The sequence below is a fragment of the Cuculus canorus genome, chromosome 3, assembly GCF_017976375.1.
Source record: "Cuculus canorus isolate bCucCan1 chromosome 3, bCucCan1.pri, whole genome shotgun sequence".
NCBI lineage: Eukaryota > Metazoa > Chordata > Aves > Cuculiformes > Cuculidae > Cuculus > Cuculus canorus.
In genome coordinates this window covers 72,109,411-72,130,589 of record NC_071403.1, presented here as the reverse complement: position 1 = coordinate 72,130,589, position 21,179 = coordinate 72,109,411, and the positions used below count along the sequence as shown (strand labels likewise).

Genomic DNA, 21,179 nt, shown 5'->3' with positions numbered 1-21,179 from the left:
CAAAAAAGTAAACCTTACTCTTGCTGAAAACTGAGAAATGGTCATTCTACTTGATACACTATCACTGTGTGGTCACAACTTGCTCTGCTTCCAAGAACCACAACCTATACAGGACCATCTTGTTTCAAGAAGAGAAGCCCAAGAGAGCCATGATGTTACGTAATGACTGCAGGATTGAATATCTCCTTGTGAATCCTTTAAGTATAGCAAGAGTCGTCAGTGAAAAATATATTCGTGGTGATGTGTGTATTTTCTTTTGCTTCACAACAGGGAGGAAAGACGGGAAGGAAAAGCAGGTAGTTAATTGTCCAGACAGCAGCTCTGTCTGGAAAAGTTTCATAGGGGGACCACAAAAGTAATATTCATAAATAACATTAATATAGAAATTTTAGTCTACACCTGTGAAACTAACGTCATTCATATGTTTCAGGAGGTAAAGGACATGACCTTAGAGGAAAAAAAAATGGGATTGTTTCCTTATTTTTTAATTAGTAATACTTTTATTTTTTAATATTAATACAAAATACTGCCTGGCTAGCTGGCCAGGTAAAAAGCTGGTGCTGTAGATGGATTTGCTCAGTTCTGATGCCTGTTTTTGCCCAATGGGATAAATGGCTGTAAGACATTGGCCAAAACAATTATCTTCAGAGCTTAAAGGAAACCGGCACAGATTTGTTGACATTATTTTAGTATACATGCTTTTCTTAAATAGGTTTCTGCTCTTTGTGGGAATTTTGCCCATAAGAATTTAGATGTTTGGGTGGAGAAGGGGACCTGGAGAAGTGATACAAATGCTCTTCTGCAGGGAAATAGTGCTTTGAATTTTAGGCTTGTTACATGGAAAGGTAGACTTTCTGTGCTTTATGTAGAGAGGTGGAGGCCAGAAAGGTTACTCTGATTTGCTGTGTCGGGCAGCCGTGTTCCTATCTCTACTGAGAATCAGGGATGGAGTTTGAAGTGGCTAGCAGGGCTTTTGAGACATTGTCTTTAGCTTTTTACCTCCAAGTTTTAACACTCATTAACTTCAAGGCCTTGTTGTGTTTGGGTATTACATCCTAGATGTTTCTTTTTTTTGACAGGAACTTGCTAATCAATGCTTTTGTTTCCTCCCTATGTCAAATACTGACCGCTTCAAGAAATAATAAGATGCTATTAATTAGGTGAGAACCACTTTTGAGAAAGTGTTTCAATTTTCAGTTAGTGTATTTTCACATTACAGGGTAATAATATGTCAGCACTTTAGATATAATAAATATTGTGTATGTGTTTGAAGTATTAGCATTTTAATATCCATGTCCAGAAATAACATTTTCCAGTAGCACGGTGCCAAGAAGATACTTTTTGTATGTAGATGGACAAGCCCTAATTGATGCCCATGTAGTTGTTTAATCTATAGCAAGTTAGATACAAATTTGGAGATAGTTGTCCGAATGGCATGTCGTCCAGAGCTGATATTACTGCTAGATTGCTGTAGCACCTCTCTCTGCAAACTGATGCAATGGGAGGTTGTTAACACCGGCGAGAAGCAAGCTGGAGCATACAACTGATTATTGTGACATCTTTGAGTTGCATTCTACGACTGTCTCAAGAACCAGTCATCACAATATGCTTCTTAAACAAAATATTATATTGAAATTACCCAATCTTGGCTAGAAAATTGTGCAGTTAATCCCATCCCCCAAAAAGAAATCTGATATTTTCCCCATGAACTCTGTTGTGAGTTTTCATGCCCCATTGGTCTCTGCCAGCATTCCTGTTGCTTTAGGTTGCTTTATTCCTCCCTTTAAAAGAAAAATAGGGGAAAGAAGGAATTTATCATAGAATCATATAATCACAGAATGGTTTGGGTTGGAAGAGAAGTTGGAAGATCATCCAGAGAGCCCCTTCCCAGCTTTCCTGTAGGCCTTTTAAGCACTGGAAGGCTGCTATAAGATTTTCCTGGAGCCAGGCTCAACAAGCCCTACTCTCTCAGCCTGTCCTCATATGCAAGGTGCTCCAGCACTTGGATCATCTTCATAGCCTCCTCCAGACTCTCTCCAACAGCTCCATGTCCTTCCTGTGCTGAGGACTACAGAAGTGAACTCAGGGCTCCATGTGAGGTCTCGTGAGAGCAGAGTAGAGGGGGAGAATCCCCTCCCTTAACCTGCTGGTGCAAGGGATTGGATTTTAAGGAAATCTCTCACTGCCTTAGAGGATCTGGTGGCCAGTGCATAGTACAAAAATGACTATTTTGAGCTCCCTCCTCAAATGTTATATGAACCCTGTTGTGAAAGGAGAGTTTGCCACAGGTAATGCAGAAGACGGTAATGCCTATCTATCGGTTTTCCAAAGCCTTTGTTTGTACCATGGCTCTAGTTATAAACCATTCTGCTAAGCTGAAGCAGACCTATGAGTTTAAATATCACTTGTAGCTGATTCTGAACTTCTGAATTAAATGGGAAGTATTTTAATGAGCTTTTTTTTTTTTCAGGAGGAAAAATGAGGTAATGTAAGCCAAGACAATAACAAAGCATTTCAGACAAGGGCAAAGGGAGAGTTAGAGGTTTAATTTTCTAGTCTTACATCTGAAAGTATGTTTTCAGACAGTCATTTGTTAGCAGTCATTAAATTCCTACCCATTAATCTTCACATAATCAGGTCTGTTGATATGAATTCCCTTGTATCCTGGCTGTCCTCTCTTACCGCCTCATCCCCTTTGCTCCCGTGACCTTACCATTAACTTCTCACTTTCTTTGTTACTTCCCCTCCCAACACAACCATGCTCTATCCTCCCGTGTTTTAGCCATCAATCTGTTAGTGCTGCCTGCCTCTTTCTGTGCCTCCATGGCTGCCTTACCTCTATACTCACCGAACAGGGTTTAAAATATGCTCTCTCTCCAGTCACCATCTGTTCCCAGCATCTCCTTGGTCAGTCACAGGCTTCTGCTTGGCTTTTCTCTGCCTTATTTTTTTCCTGACTTTCTTTCCTTCCATCTTGGAGCATCATTTTGGAAAATCTAGATCAGAGCCTGCATAACCACTAGTGCTGCTCAGTAGCATCTTCACCTAACACTTCTCATACTCTGCTCCCCTCTCTCACACTCAGATTGCATCTAGGATGAGAGGAAATGGCCTCAGGTTGCACCAGGGTAGGTTTAGACTGGATATTAGGAAAGATGTCTTGAAAGAGGAATGAAGCATTGCAAGAGGCTGCCCAGGGAAGTAGTGACGTCTCCATCCCCAGAGGTGTTCAAAATATATGTGGACTTGGCACTTTGGGAAATGGTTTAGTAGGCGTAGTGGAGTTGGGCTGACACTTGGACTTGATCTTAGAGGTCTTTTCCAACCTTAATGATTCTATGATCTGGTCCCAAATCAAACGGCAAGCTCTTCAGAGAAGAGCCTTTTTCTTCCAGCTGCGTTTAGCACCTACCACAATGGTGCTTGGCATTAAGCACCAAAGCTGTGCAAATAAATAAGAATAGTTTTGATTACACAGTTGAACTTCTCATCTAAAATAATTTAAACAGTAGTCACAAGCTGTTACACTGTTTATAATTCATATTATAATTTAGGACTTCTAGTTTTTGACTGTTGTGTAATTTGGATTTGCTTGCAGTTCTCATGGGATAAAGTGTATTATTGAACAAGTAAGGAATAACTAAGGAATAAACTATATTCAGAGTAGCTGTAGGGTGCAGCAATTTAAAGGAGAGCTGGTGGAATGCTACAGGAGAAAATACACAGGATCCATTATGCTGTTAATGAATGCACAATTCAGATTGGTGATTTAATTTTAGATCATATTTCTCTGGTACCCTTAGGTATAACAAGGCTTCAGACATAAAAAAATGAATAAGGTGGTTTGTATTTATGCTCAATCATGAAAAAGCTGAATAATAAAAAATCCCAATAGTTTGCAGTATTGTTTATTCATTTGCATTTTTTTTTAACTATTAGAAGAGAACAATCATCACTGCTGCTACCAATTTTGAACCCAGGATAGTAACCTTTGAGGCAGCTTGGTATTTATCCATAGCTACAGGGTGTCACTGGATTTAAGCCATGACAGGAGCAACATTTTTTGATCTGGCTGGGAGCTTTCTTGAAATAGTCACCATTTCCTTCCTCAGGAAGGGTGGCAGATCAGTGATATTTTAGACTTTCTCTTGGCTAAGAGACAAATCTTAAAGTCCTTATGTCTGCAAACAGACCTGACTGATGTAAGCAAGACCTATTCCTGGAGTGGTTGCACCCATAAATAGTTGTTAGAAATTACATTGTACAGTGACTTCTACCTTTACAAAATATAATTTTTTTTGTCCTTTTTTTTTTTCCTTTATATTGGCACATTAATTGTAACATTTCCCTGCCATCTTTTTTATGGAATGTGAATGGATATCTGACTTTTTAAGAAGCCATATATTGCAGTGAGGCCGCACCTGGAATCTTATGTTCAGTTTTGGCCCCCTCACTACAAGGTGGACTTTGAGGGGCTGGAGCATGTCCAGAGAAGGGCAGCAAAGCTGAAGAAGGGGCTGGAGCACAAGGGTTATGTGAGCAGCTGAGGGACCTAGGATTGTTTAGCCTAGAGAAAGGAGGCTGAGGGGAGACCTAATCACTGTCCTACAACGACCTGAAAGGAGGTTGTGGTGAGATGGGTGTTGGCCTCTTCTCCCAAGTGACAGGTGATAAGACAAGAGGAAATAGCCTCAAGTTGCACCAGAGGAGGTTCAGATTAGACATGAGGAAAAAATTCTTCACCAAAAAAAGTTATCGGGCACTGGCAGAGGATGCCCAAGGGCGTGCTTGAGTCACCTTCCCTAAAGGTTTTTAAAAGACTGGTAGATGAGGTGCTCAGGGATACGGTTTTGTAGTGAACAGGTATGGTTAGACTGAATGATCTTGAAGTTCTTTTCCAACCAAATTATTCTTTGACAGTGGACCGCATTTCAAATTGTACAGTCACATCTGTAGAATGAATCTGCAGAACTCTGAAAACAGACAAAGAAAAGAAGATGCAATCAAAAAGAATTCTGCCTGGCCTTCCAAGTTGTACACCTGCTATTTGGATGTTTTTTCTCATCTCTTACATCTAGAGTATCACTTACTTCTTAAGTGAATTTGAACAACTTGCCCAAGAGACATTCTAATCCGATAGCGTATTATGATGATACCAGTTGAATGTTATCCTGTTAGGCACTCACTGTAAATAAGGGATTTTCCACTGACTTTTAAATCCTTGATTAATGAGGATGCTTGAAGCAGTTTCCTGTTAATTAGCCATAGTACTAGCAACAATTGCAATTCACTTAGGAGAACTGATATAGTTTAAATCTTCCCATCCAAATTAAAAAGCTCGAAGAGAAGATTATATGTGGTAAGTAAAATATATCGCTTTATCTTGCATTATTTATCTGTACCCCATGGCTTCCTGAGAGCCCTATGTCTAAATGCTGGTCTCCGTTCAGGTAAATTCCTATCCATCAAAGCTCTCCTGAAGAAAGAACTCTGATAGCTGGCCCATAGTATTTCTCTAATTTATGTATTCTTTATATTCTCTAGTGTTTTATCTAATTCTAATCCCATTTTAAATTGTGTTCAGCAGCCCAATGGCTTTAATTTGTAGCCACTGCAATCTCTTGCCTTTCACAGCTCCTTTGGATTTTTTTCTGATAAAAATATGTATAAGTAGCAGGAAAATAGGTGTTTGGGGTTTGGAAGAGGGGGAGGGGAAAGGCTGTGATACATCTTAATTGATACTTAAACTGGAATTCTTTCTCATATTTTTCTGAAGAAAGTTTTTTTTCACATCACCTCACCATTTCCTTCTTATTTAAATACTGGTACGTGATTTGTTGTTTGCAACAAAATTAGGTTTATATCTAGTATTGACATTAAAACACGCATTATTTCCTTTAATAATCTGAAACATTAATGAGTCTTTCTTGATGTACAATATTCCCATTTATTTAAGGTATTATTCATTTCTATATCCATAACATCCATGCAATTTTATCATTGAAGAACATCCCTTTGTTCTTGTAGCAGTGTGAATCCTCTTTCCACAGACTGGAATTAGTGTCACTTTATAAAGACAGCTTTGACACTCCCTCTTCTATGTAACTGAACAAATTCTCTCTCATACATTAAGATACTTTATGTGTATGATTTTTCCATAGTTATTTTCTGGTAATTTTGAATGCAGTGCAAGCTGTACAAAAAAGAGAGTTACTTATAAACTCTGAGCCTACTATCCCGTATCAAGGATAATCAGAGACACTGCAATAAGTCTATCTGATTGTTGTACCTTAGCTTGCTGGAGCTGCTCATCCTGCATGTACCAAAGCACCTTTAAACAAAGTTCTGGTTAGACCAGTAGATCTCCCAGAGCACAGAATCATAGAATCATTAAGTTTGGAAAAGACCTCCAAGATCATCCAGCGCAACCCCACTGTGCCTTCTAAACCATGTCCTGAAGTATCACATCTACACATTTTTTTAACCCCTCCAGGGATGGTGACTTCATCGCTTCCCTGGAGGGGCCTCTGCTAGGGCTTCACTGTTCTTCTGGTAAAGGATTCTTTCCTAATATCCAATATAAAGCCCCCCTGGTGCAACTTGAGACCATCATTGCTTGCAATGGCTATCATGTATGCATGAGATGCTCCCAGTTTAATAGTATTTGTTTACGATTCCCCAGTGACCAATGGTAAATGTGCAGTGTTCTGGTTACAGGTCAGAAATGCATGGTATCTGTTCCAGTGCTATGCATGGAAAGAAAAAGATGATGCTGTGGTTTCACTGACCAAACTGAAACTACTTGGGAGATACTTTATATTTTTTTATATTCTTATTAGTATGGTTTTATACTTATTATTTGTGGCTTTTGCAGTACTGAGTTAATTTTTTTAATGTGGTTATCTTCATTGGTTACCTGCTTGTTGATTGTTTCTTTATGCATTAAAAAAAAAAAAAAAATAGATGCCTTCCCAGAAAGGGACACAGATACTGATTTTCAAGCTTAAATGTTTGTATTTTGAGGAAAAGAAATGGGTGCTAGACATTCAAGAAGATATATCAAGCTGGCTTTTGTTAGAAATCTGATTTTCTACATAGCAGAAAGAATGAACAACTAGATACGAGTTTTTTGTTTGTTTTTTTAACTCTTGTTGCAAATCTGCCAGCTCATTTAAGAAGCCTAACAGATGTACAGAGGGGTTGCCTCTAGCTATAAATTTTCACAGCTATAAGGAAAGATGATTTTTGTGAGTATCGCATTGAACTGTGACATAACATAGCTGTTGTCTATAGCCTTTTTAATTACCTTCAGCAAGTTACTTCATTGTCTTATGCCTCAGTCTTCTACCTGTAAAACAGAACATTTTCATAATAGGATTTTCTTTGTGGAGCCTCACAAATTAATGAATGTATTCCTGTATCACTTTCCTCCATTTTAGAACCACTGAAAGCATATGTTCATTAATATTCTTGAAGCAAGACAAAGAAAAGCCTATTACTGTAATACGCTTTGCTTTAAAACTTCAGTTAGGATACTAATGATAATCAACAATGGTTAGGCTTTGGCTACACTGTAGACAAATTAAATTATTACATATTCAGATTTAACCTGATGTAAAGCTTTAATGTATTGTGATGTCCCTCTCTTAGGCTCATGCAAAAGAACCCCTTAAAAATGATATTTTGCATTGCCCAAATGGGTCATACTCTTTGTCAACCTGTGTAGCATACAGGGATGCAAGAATGCCTTTTTCCCTTCTCTATGCTCAACCACTTGTTTCAGTGTCATGTCATCTTCTCATTCTGTCTGTGTATTTCCTTCAGTGGGGGAAGCAGAAGCTTGAAACGGACAGCTACGAAATGTCTCACCCATAAGAAACACTTCTTCCTAACCTCATTAGTAATTGCTTGAGGAATGACTAGGAGCGTGACAGTTTATATTTCCCTGCTATTATTTCCCCTAATAACTGTGGATGTTCTTATTACATTTTTAAATGACTGTTCTCCGAGGTAGCTGGAACAGAAGGGATTTCATTTTATCGGGCTCATATTGATTGCTTCAGTGTTTCATTGAATACTTCTTTGTTCTTGCACTGTAAGAAGAGGGAGATAGGAATCACCTGTTTCTTCTCTTTATAGCATGTCGTATCTTACATCCTTTGGTTTGTCTCCTTTGTCTTGATTGATATGATTGCTTTCTACAAAGAACTCATGGGTAATGGGTATAAGTTGCTCCTGGGTAGATTCCAGATGGATTCTAGAAGGAAATTTTTCCCCATGAGAACAGTTAAACATTGGAATAATCTCCCCAGGGAAGCAGTAGATTCCTCTGCACTGGACGCTTTCAATGCTCAGCTTGACAGGGTGCTGGACCATCTCATTTAAACTATATATCACCTAAAAAGGTTGGACCAGATGATCCTTGATGTCCATTCCAACCTGGCACTCTATGACTATGGTAACTGCCCAAGCTCATTTTGGACAGATATTCCTAGAGCCTCTTGGACTTAATCATAAGATATTTTCACTTATTTAAGAGAACAAGATGATAGTCTCTAACACTGCGTATATTTTTCATTGTTTTCTTTACTTTCTTTTAATTTCATAGTTTTCAATAGTTATACGTTTGCTTCTTTCTCTGTTTTTTGTTTTGGCTTTACATCTGAGGAAGCAAATGCAATTGAAGCATCACTACATTTCTGATAGTTTTAACAGCTGCAGGCAGTTCAATATTTTGACTGGTTTTTTTAATGCTCTTAGTGTTTTCTGCAGTATCATAGAATAGGTATTGGAGATAAAGAGGGAAAACCAATATATATATTCCATCTTCTACTTTGTGTTTTTATTACAAAAATAATGTTAAAATGTGTAAGTGTCTGCACTGGATACCTAACAGAGTTCTTCTAAACACTGACAAGTGCAAATTGAAAAGCGAAGTATCATTACTCTGGAGTTGGAGAGTGTCACCATGCCATTACATATTAAATCTGGAATGCTCTGGTCCTTGCATAAATCCAAGAAATAACAGAAACACAAGTGAGAATCTTGCAATGTGTTCAATCCATTAAAATATATCCATTTAACTGTTGTTTTCTTTGCAGACCACAGATGACATCCTGGTGGCCTCGGCTGAATGTCCTAGCGATGATGAGGACATCGATCCCTGTGAGCCGAGCTCAGGTGGGTTAGGTTAGTCAACTTTTTTATTACTTTCTTTTATTTCCTATTTGCATGCTCCCATCCCTCAGAGTCCCATCCAGTGGGATAGTCATGTTGCTTGGGGAAGTTGAATTGGGGCCTTTCTACACATGGCAGTGTCAGTGGAGAGGGAGAGTTTGCTGTACGCTTTCCAAAGACAAACAGTGAGAGCGTGTTGATAGTCATGATGTGAGGAAGATCAAGTTAGACAGGTCTTTGAGCAACCTGATCCAGTGGAAGATGTCCCTGCCCATGGCAGGGGAGTTGGAACTGGATGGGCTTTGAGGTCGCTTCCAACCTAAACCGTTCTGTGAAGGTTGTAGCTCAACCAAAGATCTAAGGCTGCACTGTGAAGGGCATTCTGGAGTCCCTGCAGCTGTGTTGTCCTGATAAAGAAGAGACAATTTCATTTCATAGAAAGATGTTGAAATTTCTTGTGCCTTAATCTTTTCCCCCAAAAAAGATACAAATACCATATTTCAGTGTCCTTTTATGTCAACAGTAGAAGCAGAGATCATTTTTAATTCCTTTTTAAAGCATGAAATACTGTATAGATGGTGAAAATCTGAAGCCATAGAATACAATAGCCTCAAATTTCTAATTGTTTTATGGCTTTTATTCCAAGCCAACACCATTAAGAGTATATCAGTTCTGATTTGGAATGACAAATTTTGGCATTCTAGTATTCTCCGTGGAACAAAAAAATTGTATTTGTTTTGGCCCTGACTTTCCTATTCCCCCTGAATAACAGAAATTTGGTACGAATTATTCTCCTTAATATAATTTCCCACTCCCCTTCATATTCAATCAATACTACATACATTCTCTAAGACTGCTAATGTTTCTCACAGATGTGAAAGGAATGCGAAACTTCATAACGAAGAGTTACGTTACTCTATAACCTTTAAAAAATCACAGATGCCTGATGAATTTCTCCTGCTTTCTTTGTTGGGTTGGCTTGGCTTGTTGAATTATTTCAGTGTCTGATGGACATGCAGGGTGACATCTGAGCTCTTTCAGGAACCAAGATCACTTCAGGACATGTTTTAGTGGGCACAATGGTGTCGGTTGGACTGGATGATCTTAGTGTTCTTTATCAAACTTAAGAGTCTATGAAGATATTTATAGATCTGCTGAGAATAGTTCGGGGTTAGTTTCTTTTGCTTTGCAATAAAAGGATCTCACAGTGTTTCTCAAAATGCCATGAAATGGAATGACCATTCTTTAAACTGAGCAGCAACAGATAACACCCATTTTAGACCTCTCAGGAGGTCATTTCACCTGCAGAAGTCCCAGACATTATGAGCAGGATATTTGGGAACTGTGATGAGAATTCATTTGTTGAAAATTTATTTCCAGGATTTTGTTTTTCTGTCCTTTTTCTTATTTTCAGATTCTTGAGTTTAACAAGCCTGTGTCTTTCCCAGTAGGAGTCAATACAACAATACATTCGTTACCTGCTACTAAAAGATTTTGTAGAGTGCAGATGTTGTATTAGAAATGTATTTCTATTATCTCAGCCATACAGTTTGCTGAGAGCTCATGAAATTTCAGTATAATTCTTCTTAGGGGTTGTTTTGAACTTTTGATCTGGGGCTGCAGTGCTCGGTAGTCTCGGAACTTAGCACAGTCATTCAGTTGGTAGGGGCAGGAACACGAGGGTTGAAATGAAACTTTCTGACAGGTTATCATTTCTGTGCAAGCTAAGCTCCAGAAGGGGAAGGTGAATGTTAATCTACCTGCAAAACCTTGCTATTAACTTCTCATCCTGGTGTTTAGCTTTCCTATTTTAGCTTATCATTCATCATCCAGCTCCACTTCTCATTTTTGTTTGTTTCAGAATGGTTTTACTGTTTCATTTCTTGGATCCCAACTGCTACTACTTTTTAAAAAAGTATAGATTGGCACAGGAATTATGTTCTCCATAATCCCAATTGTCTGGATCATTTTATCTGTCATTCTTCACATCAAAATGTCACTTGTCCTCCCACTCTCAACTCTTAAAAGCTATTAATTTTCCTCTCTCTTCATTGGCCTTATCCTTTTCTCATGTTTGAAAACCAAAGGGGGGGGGTTGAAGTTGTAACTTCCAGCATGTCTGCCTCTCTGTAAACTGTTCTAGTCCCAGTCACTCAGTCTTATGAATAACCTTTCTCCATGATTAGTCCAGTACGCACTGCTCCCTCTCAATAAATCTGCAGTCTCCATGTGGATTTGAGCTACTCGCAACAACAGGCTGGAACTTAAGTAGATAAGTGTAATATTGTTGATAGGGGCAGATTAATGTGAGTATTTTTTTTTTCTTTTCAGTTGAGATAGGAGATGCAAAGGATATCTCCTTCCCTTTAAATTCTTCCCACAATTCAGTTCAACTTTTTCCCCTTAACCTTTATGACAAACCAGAATTATTTCTCCACAGCCACTCTTGCACATCCTCTCTGGTGCTGGTAAAGCTTCTGTTTCCTAACAGATACTTTTAAGAGGCAGAATATGTGATGATCAGGACAATTTTACTGCTGTGTTTTCACTTTAGAGGCTGTAACCTGAGATCCCATCAGGTTTCTTCTCTTGCTGCCTAATTGTTGGTCAGCAAAGGAATCCACACCCACACAAGAGAAGATGGCAGCACACTTAGAGCTCTCAAGTCAACAACTTTCTAGCGAGAATACATTTAAAGGATGGCCAGGGCCCCTTTAGTTTAATTGACAGGGCCATAAATGCATGCTTAGATGATAATTGCCCTTGATATACATATTTCTAACCAAAGTTCTCAGCTCCAAATGAGATTCTACTCAACAGTTTGAGTACGGTAAACCTAGATCGCATAGAAGCTACTAATTAGCTAGATTTTACTGGTAAGCAAGTCTTATGCCTAAAATAGGGCTTCTTTTTTGCTAGGATAAATATGTTGCAGTTTGTGGTGGCTAACAAGTGTCGGGCTGCCACCACTAGCTTTGATTTCTGTGCACCTGTCTTCTAACTAATAAATGGAAAGATGCAATTTGTGACAAATTTCATATTGGACATAAAACCATAGACCAGATTAGGAGCTGCTAATCAGCAATCCCATCAACTTGTCTGGAACATAAAGTCACAGAAATTATAATTGCCTATTTCATTGTGGTATACAAACTGCTAAATGTGCCATAATTGGATGAAGCCATAACAAATTTATTAGCATGCAAAACTTAGTCAACATATTTTGCTTTTAATTTCCTATAGTAAGGCAACATGTGTTGCTCCATGTTTCCCTCTCCTACTCTAAATGATGATGATGATAATAATAATAAATAACAGTTTATGGTTTTTTAGCTTCATGTCATAGAGGAAATGATAAAGCCTCTTAAGTGTGTAGAATGATAGAATCCTAGAATGGTTTGGGTTGGAAGGGACCTTTAAAGATCATCCAGTTCCAACCCCCTGCTATGGGCAGGGACACCTTCCACTGGATCAGGTTACTCAAAGCCTCATGCAACCTGGCCTTGAGTACCTCCAGGGACCGGGCAACCATAACTTCACTGTAACAGTGCCTCACCACCATCACAGGAAAACAATTCTTCCTAATACCTCATCTCAGTCTCTCCTATTTTAGCTTAAATCCGGTCCCCCTCATCCTATCCCTGCAGTCTGTCATAAAAAGCCCCTCCCCAGCTTTCTTGTAGCCCCTTTCAGTAGTGGAAGGCTGCTCTAAGGTCTCTCCGGTGCCTGCTGAAAAATTAACAAGGCAAGTTCTGAAAGCTGTTAGAGGAAACTTATCCTGAAAAAAAAGGATCTGGGATGACTTACTGGTTTTATGTGAAGTTATTAAGCTGCAAGTGGACAAATTGCCATTCTACACATCATGACTGCTATTCCAGCCTTTGCTGAGCTTGTACAGTGCTCTGATTTCTGCTGAATTTCACTGACCATTTGAGATACACAGTTTATTTGTTCCAGTTACACTGAGCTGGTATTTTATTTGTTAGCTGTTATCCAGGGACTTCTGTAGCTATTGAAATGTTCCAAAACACAGAGATCTCCAAACTGGGTCAAATGGAGTGAAATCATTGAGTTTAATGGCAGGGAAATGTAGAGCAAGGAAAGCGTTTTGCGGTTTTTAGCGTATGAACAGTTCTTTTTCTGCAAATTACAGTTAAATCCTTCTCAAACTTGGGACTGGGACTTGACCAAGGTTTAAGCTAGATATTGAATTCAAAAGCTCTCCTGATGGGACCAGCAGATGTGAGATGAATAGAAATTTGGCAGTCTTAAAGCCAGATTATATGGCATTTGCTGATCTTGGAAGTTTTAGCAGGAGACAACCTTTGAAGAGAAAAAAATAGTCCTGTAGAAATAAGCATTTTTCAGGTTGAAACAAGTCTTTCTATCAACAGAAGTTCACATATTGTAAACAAATAGCACGCTTCATCATCTCTTGATCAGCATTGGTCTGGCAGCTCTTGGGTTCCAGTCCCCAGGACAGTGTTTGACTGGTATCGGCTTTTGTCCTGTACTTGTTCTGTAGGGAAACAGGGCAGGAATAGTCAGGGCACAGTTCAGTCATGCATACCAACCAGTAGCATTACTTACCTTTCTTAGCCCTAATTATTTATCCTGAAGGAGAAATGGGATCAGTTATTTCCCTACATTATTAAGGACCCATAATAGGAGAGATGCTTATGGGGTGATCTTTGAACATGTATTCATTTTCCTGTATCTTTACAAGGCTCATTGCATTGCAGAAAGCACCTGGTGACAGTCAGAAATCTCGAAAGCATCAGTGTAGCTATGAGAGAGTGAACAAGCCACTACTTCAGGTGACTCTTAGAGTTCAGTCACTGCTGTGGGGAAGGCTTTGTCTTGTGAGTAAAACAGTATGGAACGTCACATGCAAGCTGCTTCCTTCATATGTGTGATAACATAGAATCATTGACTGGTTTGTGTTGGAAGGAACCTTAAAGCCCATCCAGGTCCAACACCCCTGCCATGGGCAGGGACACCTTCCACTGGATCAGGTTACTCAAAGCCCCATCTGACGTGGCCTCAAACACCTCCAGCATGTGTTGTATAGATAGAAACAGCTAGAATCGTACATTCTCAAACACTTTGTGATGGTTTAGGTTTGGTCCGAGAACTGATACCTATTTTTCTAATGAGCAGAACTGTGAAATAGACTATGGATGATTTATGCTCATTATTAGAAGTTTTGCTCTTCTTTTCCTTTCAGAAATGTTTGCACTGTGTTCCTGGTGCATCTGGCAGCGAGATAATATTGCAGTAGGAGGGAAAGTGACTCCTACAATTTGTACATCACTGCAAGTCCCCTATTTAATGCACTTCACAGAATTCATTGTGCAAGGAGCCAAAACAGAGAAAAATAAAATTACAGTTAGTTCATAGGGCTCCTATGTTTATTATAGCTCAAGACATAAAGGGAATATTTGTGCCTCAGTCCAATTATTCTGTAGTTCTATGTGTGTTTCCAGTACTAGAAAGATCACTAGGTTGCCTTGAATCCACTCTTCGAAAAGCTTAGCTGAAACACATAAAGACATGCCTGTATGAGCTACAACAGGGTGAAAATTATGCTTTATTTACAAACTTTCCAAATGTTAGCACTTACTGTGTCTATACACAAAGGAACTGAGAACCTTCAGATATAGAGTAATTTTCCTATAATTGAAGTTAAAATAGTTGTTAAGGTTATTTCATTTTTTTTATAAATCATAAAGCCGCCCCAATGCAACAAAAAGCAAATGTTTCCTTTTTCCAAATTATTTTATTGTGAACAGAACCACTTGCTTGTCAAGAGCCTGAGCTTTAAGCATCTGTCACTGTGAACTACAAATATGGCTTTTCTCATTTGAATTGGATCAAAAATGATTTTTTCCTAAATCATCTGAGACAACAACATTAAAAATTATGATTGACCCATTGTACCAACACCAGTCTCTACTATATGCCAACCACATCATTGAAACATGGCCATACTGACATGTGATGAAAGGAAGAGTTTTCTTTCACTCTAACAAAACGTGTTTTAGTATTCCAGAGAATTCTGACTCCTCAAAGCTCCTTCCCTGGAGATGTAGGAGGCTAGGCTGGATGAGGCTTTGAGCAACCTGATCCAGTGGAAGGTGTGCCTGCAATGGCAGTGGATTGGAACTGGATGGGCTTTAGGGTCCCTTCCAACCCAAACTATTTTGTGATTCTTGACAAGCTGAGAGAGTTGGGGTTGTTCAGCCTGGAGAAGAGAAGGTGCCAGGGACAACTTATATTGGCCTTCCAATGCCTGAAGGGAGTCTACAAGAATGTTGGAGACGGACTTTTTACTAGGGCATACGGTGAGGGAGAATAGCTTTACATTGTAAGGGGCAAGATTTAGAGTAGACATTAGGAAGAAACTCCTTATGATGAAGGTGGTGAGGTATTGGCACAGGTTGTCCATGGAAGCTGTGCATGCCCCATCCCTGGAGGTGTCCAAGGCCAGGTTGGATGGGGCCTTGAGCAGCCTGGTCTAGTGGGAGGAGTCACTGTCCATGGCAAGGTGGTTGGAACCGGATGATCTTTAAGGTCCCTTCCAACTCAAACCATTCTATGATTCTGTGTCATTTCGGTGGTAGTGGTGGTGTTCATATTCTTGTACATCTTTTCTTTATGTAACCTCAGCTGGTACAGGGAATTTGTGAGCAACGTGACATTATATTAAAGTTTATTTTTTAGGACAAAATGCAGCAATCATTAGCTAAACAGGCCTTTTAAATGTGAACAATTAATTAGATATGTTTTGCCAAACACACGTAGTTCAAAGAGATTTAATATATAGCCTAGAAATAAGAGCATAGGCCAATGCTTCCTAGCATATATTAATTGCAGTCACAGTGGTATGAACCTATCAGATGGCAGAATACAGATGGAAGCGGGGGAGCTCTTTTTTTTCCTGACCGTAATGATTTTCTATCAATGTAATAAAAGTGTCTCACTCTACTCTAAGAGTGGCAAGAAATATCAACATCAGATTGCTATAAATCATCCCAAGCTCTCTGTTAACTTGCACAAGACTTTCTCCACTGGTGCGTAGATGATGAATAGATTTCCTTGTGCGTGAACTTTGAGGGTACATTCATATTCCACTCATATCTTGCTAAACTTGTGTGTTCTCACTTCTATAACGTGTCTAAGAATGGCAAATATTAATGTAAAAACTGGGGTGGTTATTTGTATGATAATACCTAAAGCTCTACTTCATGCTTCAGATATATGCAAACAACATGAAAAGACAGTTCATGTTTAGAGAAATAAGTGACAATTATTAGTACTGCTGTTACACATTCAGTGATTTGGAGTGCAACATCTCCGCAGAACAGGGAAAACCAGTAGTTTGGAGAAATTTAGACAATTTTTATAAATAATAATTCAAGAGAAATGCGCACATTGCCCAGTGCTCTTAAAGGTGTGGCCCATGTAAGAAGGCTGTATTCTTTCTTTCTTTTGAATATGTAAAACACTGCTTGTGACTCAGTTCTGAAGGTGTTTACAGGCAAAGCTGAAATGTTTGATCGTGTCTGCTGTGATAGCAGGACTGGGATAAGAATGTGGAGAAGGAAACCAGGCACTCCACATCAGTCATTGAAAAATGCATGCGGACAACACTTCTCCAAAGTTACTTCTCCCAAATAACATGATGGAGCGAGAGGAAATGGCCTCAAGTTGCACCAGGAGAGGTTTAGAATAGGTATTAGGGAAAATTTCTTTACTGAAAGAGTGGAGAAGTATTGGAACAAGCAGTCCATGAAAGTGTTGGCGTCATCATCCCTGGAAGTGTTCAAAAAGCATGTAGATATGGCACTTCAGGACACGATTTAGTCAGTACAGTAATGTTGGGCTGACAGTTGGACTGGATGATCTTAGAGGTATTTTCCAACCTTAATATACAAGATGTATGTGCTTTGTCAGCTTTCACTAAGACGTTTCTACCATTTTTCAAAAATGATGTAGAACTTTTTAATCTGGAATCAAAGAATCTCTTAACTGAACGAGAGAATGTAAGATACTCAAACTATTTATACATATATTTTTGAGCTATTTTGAAGGATTTTTTGTGTATAATTCACTAGATAAACTATATAGTTCATTTAGATGCTAATAATCTACTGTTGATTTTAGAGATACTAGGTCATGACTGCCAGATCTTGTCCATTATGTGGCCTGTGTTGACTGTGCCAATTGAAAGTTTCTGAGCTCCAATAGAGAAAAGTCCATGTTTTGTCTTCTAAAGTACAGTCTTTCCAATTTCAGATAGAACCACAAGTAAAGTGTAAGAAAAACAGTGCTGACCTGTCCTAATCTGCATCCTGGAAGAAGAATTTGATTTTCAATCAAAAGTTTATTTTGTAAACATTTGATTTACTGGAGCTGATTAAATAAAGCCAAGAAAAGAGTATGTGAACTATTAAAACATTTTCAGTGGGTGGATTTCACACACTGACATTGGCTGATAAATGTAGGAAATAAGTAAATTAGTAATTGCATAACTGAATTTTTCAGAAATAGTTTAGTTTTCTAACTTGAGTGAGATGTTTTTCCTGATTAAATGAGAAATTCTAGAAAGTCAAAGAGTTTGTTTGCATGAGGATTAAATAGGTGATTCAGTGTGGAACAGGTTGCATTCATTATCATGAGAATCTGTTTAAGAAATCCAAAGCGTATAATCCTAAAAATTGGTCTTTTGAATCAAGCTTACATGTTGAATCAAGACTGCATGTAGATTTTTGGGGTGACTAAATTACTTGTTCTTTTTGGTTTCAAATTAGATCATGTGCTAATGGTATCTTGACTAATGCAAGCCCATTGTGCTCCTTGATCTACATTTCATTCGGGTTCAATTGGCTTCATCTAGAGCCTATATTTTCTTGTAAACTCTATTGTAGACACCAGCAATGCTGAAACTCCTTTATGTCACTTTGTAATGCATATGCATTGAATTGGCCTCTTTTCATGGAAGAAAATCCCTTTTCCTCAGGACTATTCATCATCTTTGCTTTTAGTAGTAGAAGAAAGACAGTATTTTGCCAATGTATTTAAAAGTTTGTAGCCAAAATACTGGCCTGAATTAGCATTGTTTTGGTCAACTTCTATGCCAAAGCTTCTAAAATTTGAACCAAATTTGAACAATAAAATCAGGTCCTTAAAATTCTGTAGGAAATCTACCTCAGCTAGAGTTTGGAGGAAGGACTAGGCAGAAAGATGGGCATCTGAGGAAACCACCTGGAGAAAGGAGGGGTTGTGCTGAGGAGGTGAGAAGCTGGCTGAACTGCTTAGAATCATAGAATGCTTTGGGTTGGAAGGGACCTTTGCAAGTCATCCAGTTCAACCCCACTGCAGTGAACAGGGGCACCTTCAACTAGACCAAATTGCTCAAAGCCCCATCCAACCTGGCGAGGAGGACACAGGGTACAGCCCAGTGCTTTGCCTTTCTAAGCTGAGAGGCAAACAACACAGGGCACTGTGTACTCCAGCGTTCATTGGCAGCTCAGTTTTACTGCATTCAGCCAGGGGAATTACAGGTGTATAAGGAAACCACTATGCTCCTAACCAATCACTTGCAATACCTGATAAATTCAATTAATATGGTGTTACAAAGTAGTTGGCATATGCCAGCTGCAGCTTATCAACTAATTCCCATGTTAACAGCCCAGTGGCAGCAAACAGGGTTCCTTACCCTGCTGCCAGACAAAGGAGGTGAGGCAAGTGGCCAACTTTTGCTGGTGTTTTCTAATGATCACAGAATGGGTTTTCATTCTGTCTTGCATACCTAGTAGTTGAACTATTGCTGCTAATTTTCAGCTACTTGCTAAATCCTAATTTAAACCCCTGTGGAAACATTGGGGTTTTTAGTGTGTGCCTCATCACTTGACAGCCTGCAAAGTGGAAGGTGAACACTGACAATTTTGAGAGCTAGTTATTCTCTAGGGATATTGCTCATAAACAGAAGCAGGGAAAAAATCAAGGCGAAAGTAACCTATAATGGGGGTTGATGTACCTGAAATAGTCTAACCTTGGGCTATCTCCTTCTAACTGTATAAAGACCTGAATGAAACCTTGTTCTGCTGGGTTGACATGAGAATCTGACCCATAGGTTTCAAATCCAGCACTTCTGCAGAGGTTAAGAGCTGTGGTCTAGATATGGGACTTTGACAGTTTAAATGTAAGCTGACTTAAACAGTTGATTTTGATCTAGATATGACACGTTGTGAACATACTGTTTGTAAAGTTACGGAGAAGGGATAAATGAAAGATGAAATCAGCAAGAACGTGAGAATCATATTCCAAACTAAGACAAAGCTTTACAGATATCTCAAACTCTTTTGCTTGTGCTAATATCATAGGATCATAGAACGGTTTGAGTTGGAAGGAATCTTAAAGTTCAGTATCCAAACCGCCTTCCATGGGAAGGGACACCTTCCACAGCATCAGGTTGCTTGAAGACTCATCCAACCTGGCCTTGAACACCTCCAGGGCTGGAGCATCCATGACTTCTCTGGGCAATCTGTGCAAGTGCCTCACCACCCTCACAGGAAAGCATTTCATCTGAATACTTAATCTAAATCTCCCCTCTTTCAGCTTAAAATCAGATTTTTTTTAGAGTAGAGTGAGATAAGTAAGAAAAACAAATTGGTCTTATTAATTTCAATAATTTTATCATGAGAAAAAGAATATTAATTACATCAAGTGTAGTTTATATCGGTTATGAAGCCCATTTATTTTACTCTTCCTACTCCCAGAGAAGCACAGGAGGTCTTGGCAGTAATACAATTTAGGCTGAACAAGTGTAGCTGTATCTTCAAGCTGTACCTGAACCTTTGTTTAGTGGCTGTAGTTTGGTATTTGTAGCTGTGGCATTGCCTATGTGTGTGCACATATATCCTGGATGTCTTGAATCCCCTGGCCCCTTCTTTTCCCAGGCACGTTATCAGCTTTGTCAGTTATGGATCTGACTTGATGACCGTATTTAAAGCAAATTGAATGCAGTGCGCTTTCAGCTCCAACATTCAAGCTGTATACATAATGTTTGTGGCACAGACATTTATCTCTTCATGTAATAGCTGCTTAGTGAAGGAAGGCAGTCAGGGAATCACCCACAGTTGCAAAGATGAATGTAGGTGGCCACACCTCCAGCTCATTTCATGAGCAAGAATCATTCCTTGCTCTGCAGGCCACACCATCAGATTCCTCACTCTATCCAACTACATTTTGGTGTTGGGTTGCAGAAAACTGGTTCCTAGATTAGACTGCCTGGGATTTTTTTGCTTTTTCTGAATGAGATGATGACGATAAAAATAGCGAGCGATAAATCCTTGGCTTTCACTAAGTCCAGCAGCATCCAGATGTCACTGTCACTAACACTGTAAGTGCCTTGTACAATGAAGCCAATCTTACAGATCGCTGCCACTGGAAATTTATGTTTCCAGTGTCCCTGTCCTTTTCTTGCCATAACACTGGTGTTCATCTGAGTCTCCAGGATGCTAGAGCTGCAGGCAGCTGTGCAAGAAGAGGGCAGCAAAATTGGTGCAGGGTCTGGAGAACAAGTCTCAGGAGAAGTGACTGAGGGAATTTGAGGCTGTTTAGTCTGGAGAAGAGGAGGCTGAGGGGAGACCTTATCTGAAAGGAGGTTGTAATGAGGTGGGTGCTGGTCTGTTCTCCCTAATAACAGGTGATAGGACAAGAGGAAATGGCTTCAAGTTGCACCAGGGGAGGCTTAGTTTGGACATTAGAAAACATTTCTTTACTGAAAGAGCAGTAAAGCATTGGAAGAGGCCAGGAAGTGGTAGAGTCTCCATCCTTGGTGCTGTTCAAAAAATGTGTAGGCATGGTGCTTCAGAATGTGGTTTAGTAGGCAAGGTGGTGTTGCGCTGATGGTTGGACAGGATAATCTTAGAGATCTTTTCCAACCTTAAGCATTCTGTGATTCTATGTAAAGAGATTGGTTTGACTGTCTGAAC

The 21,179-nt window shown here is 39.2% G+C and overlaps 1 protein-coding gene across 36 annotated transcripts in view; it reads left to right on the top strand.

Annotated features, from left to right (window-relative positions):
- The window catches only part of NRXN1 (neurexin 1), a 771,544-nt gene that overhangs the window by 739,855 nt on the left and 10,510 nt on the right, over positions 1 to 21,179 (top strand). For 23 of the 36 annotated variants that reach the window (XM_054061851.1, XM_054061844.1, XM_054061836.1 and 20 more), the window contains one exon: positions 9,102 to 9,189. In XM_054061851.1, coding sequence (XP_053917826.1) covers positions 9,102 to 9,189 — 88 coding nt within the window. The remainder of the gene's footprint in view (positions 1 to 9,101; positions 9,190 to 21,179) is intronic. The other 13 variants (XM_054061852.1, XM_054061849.1, XM_054061850.1 and 10 more) reach the window with 1 other exon arrangement.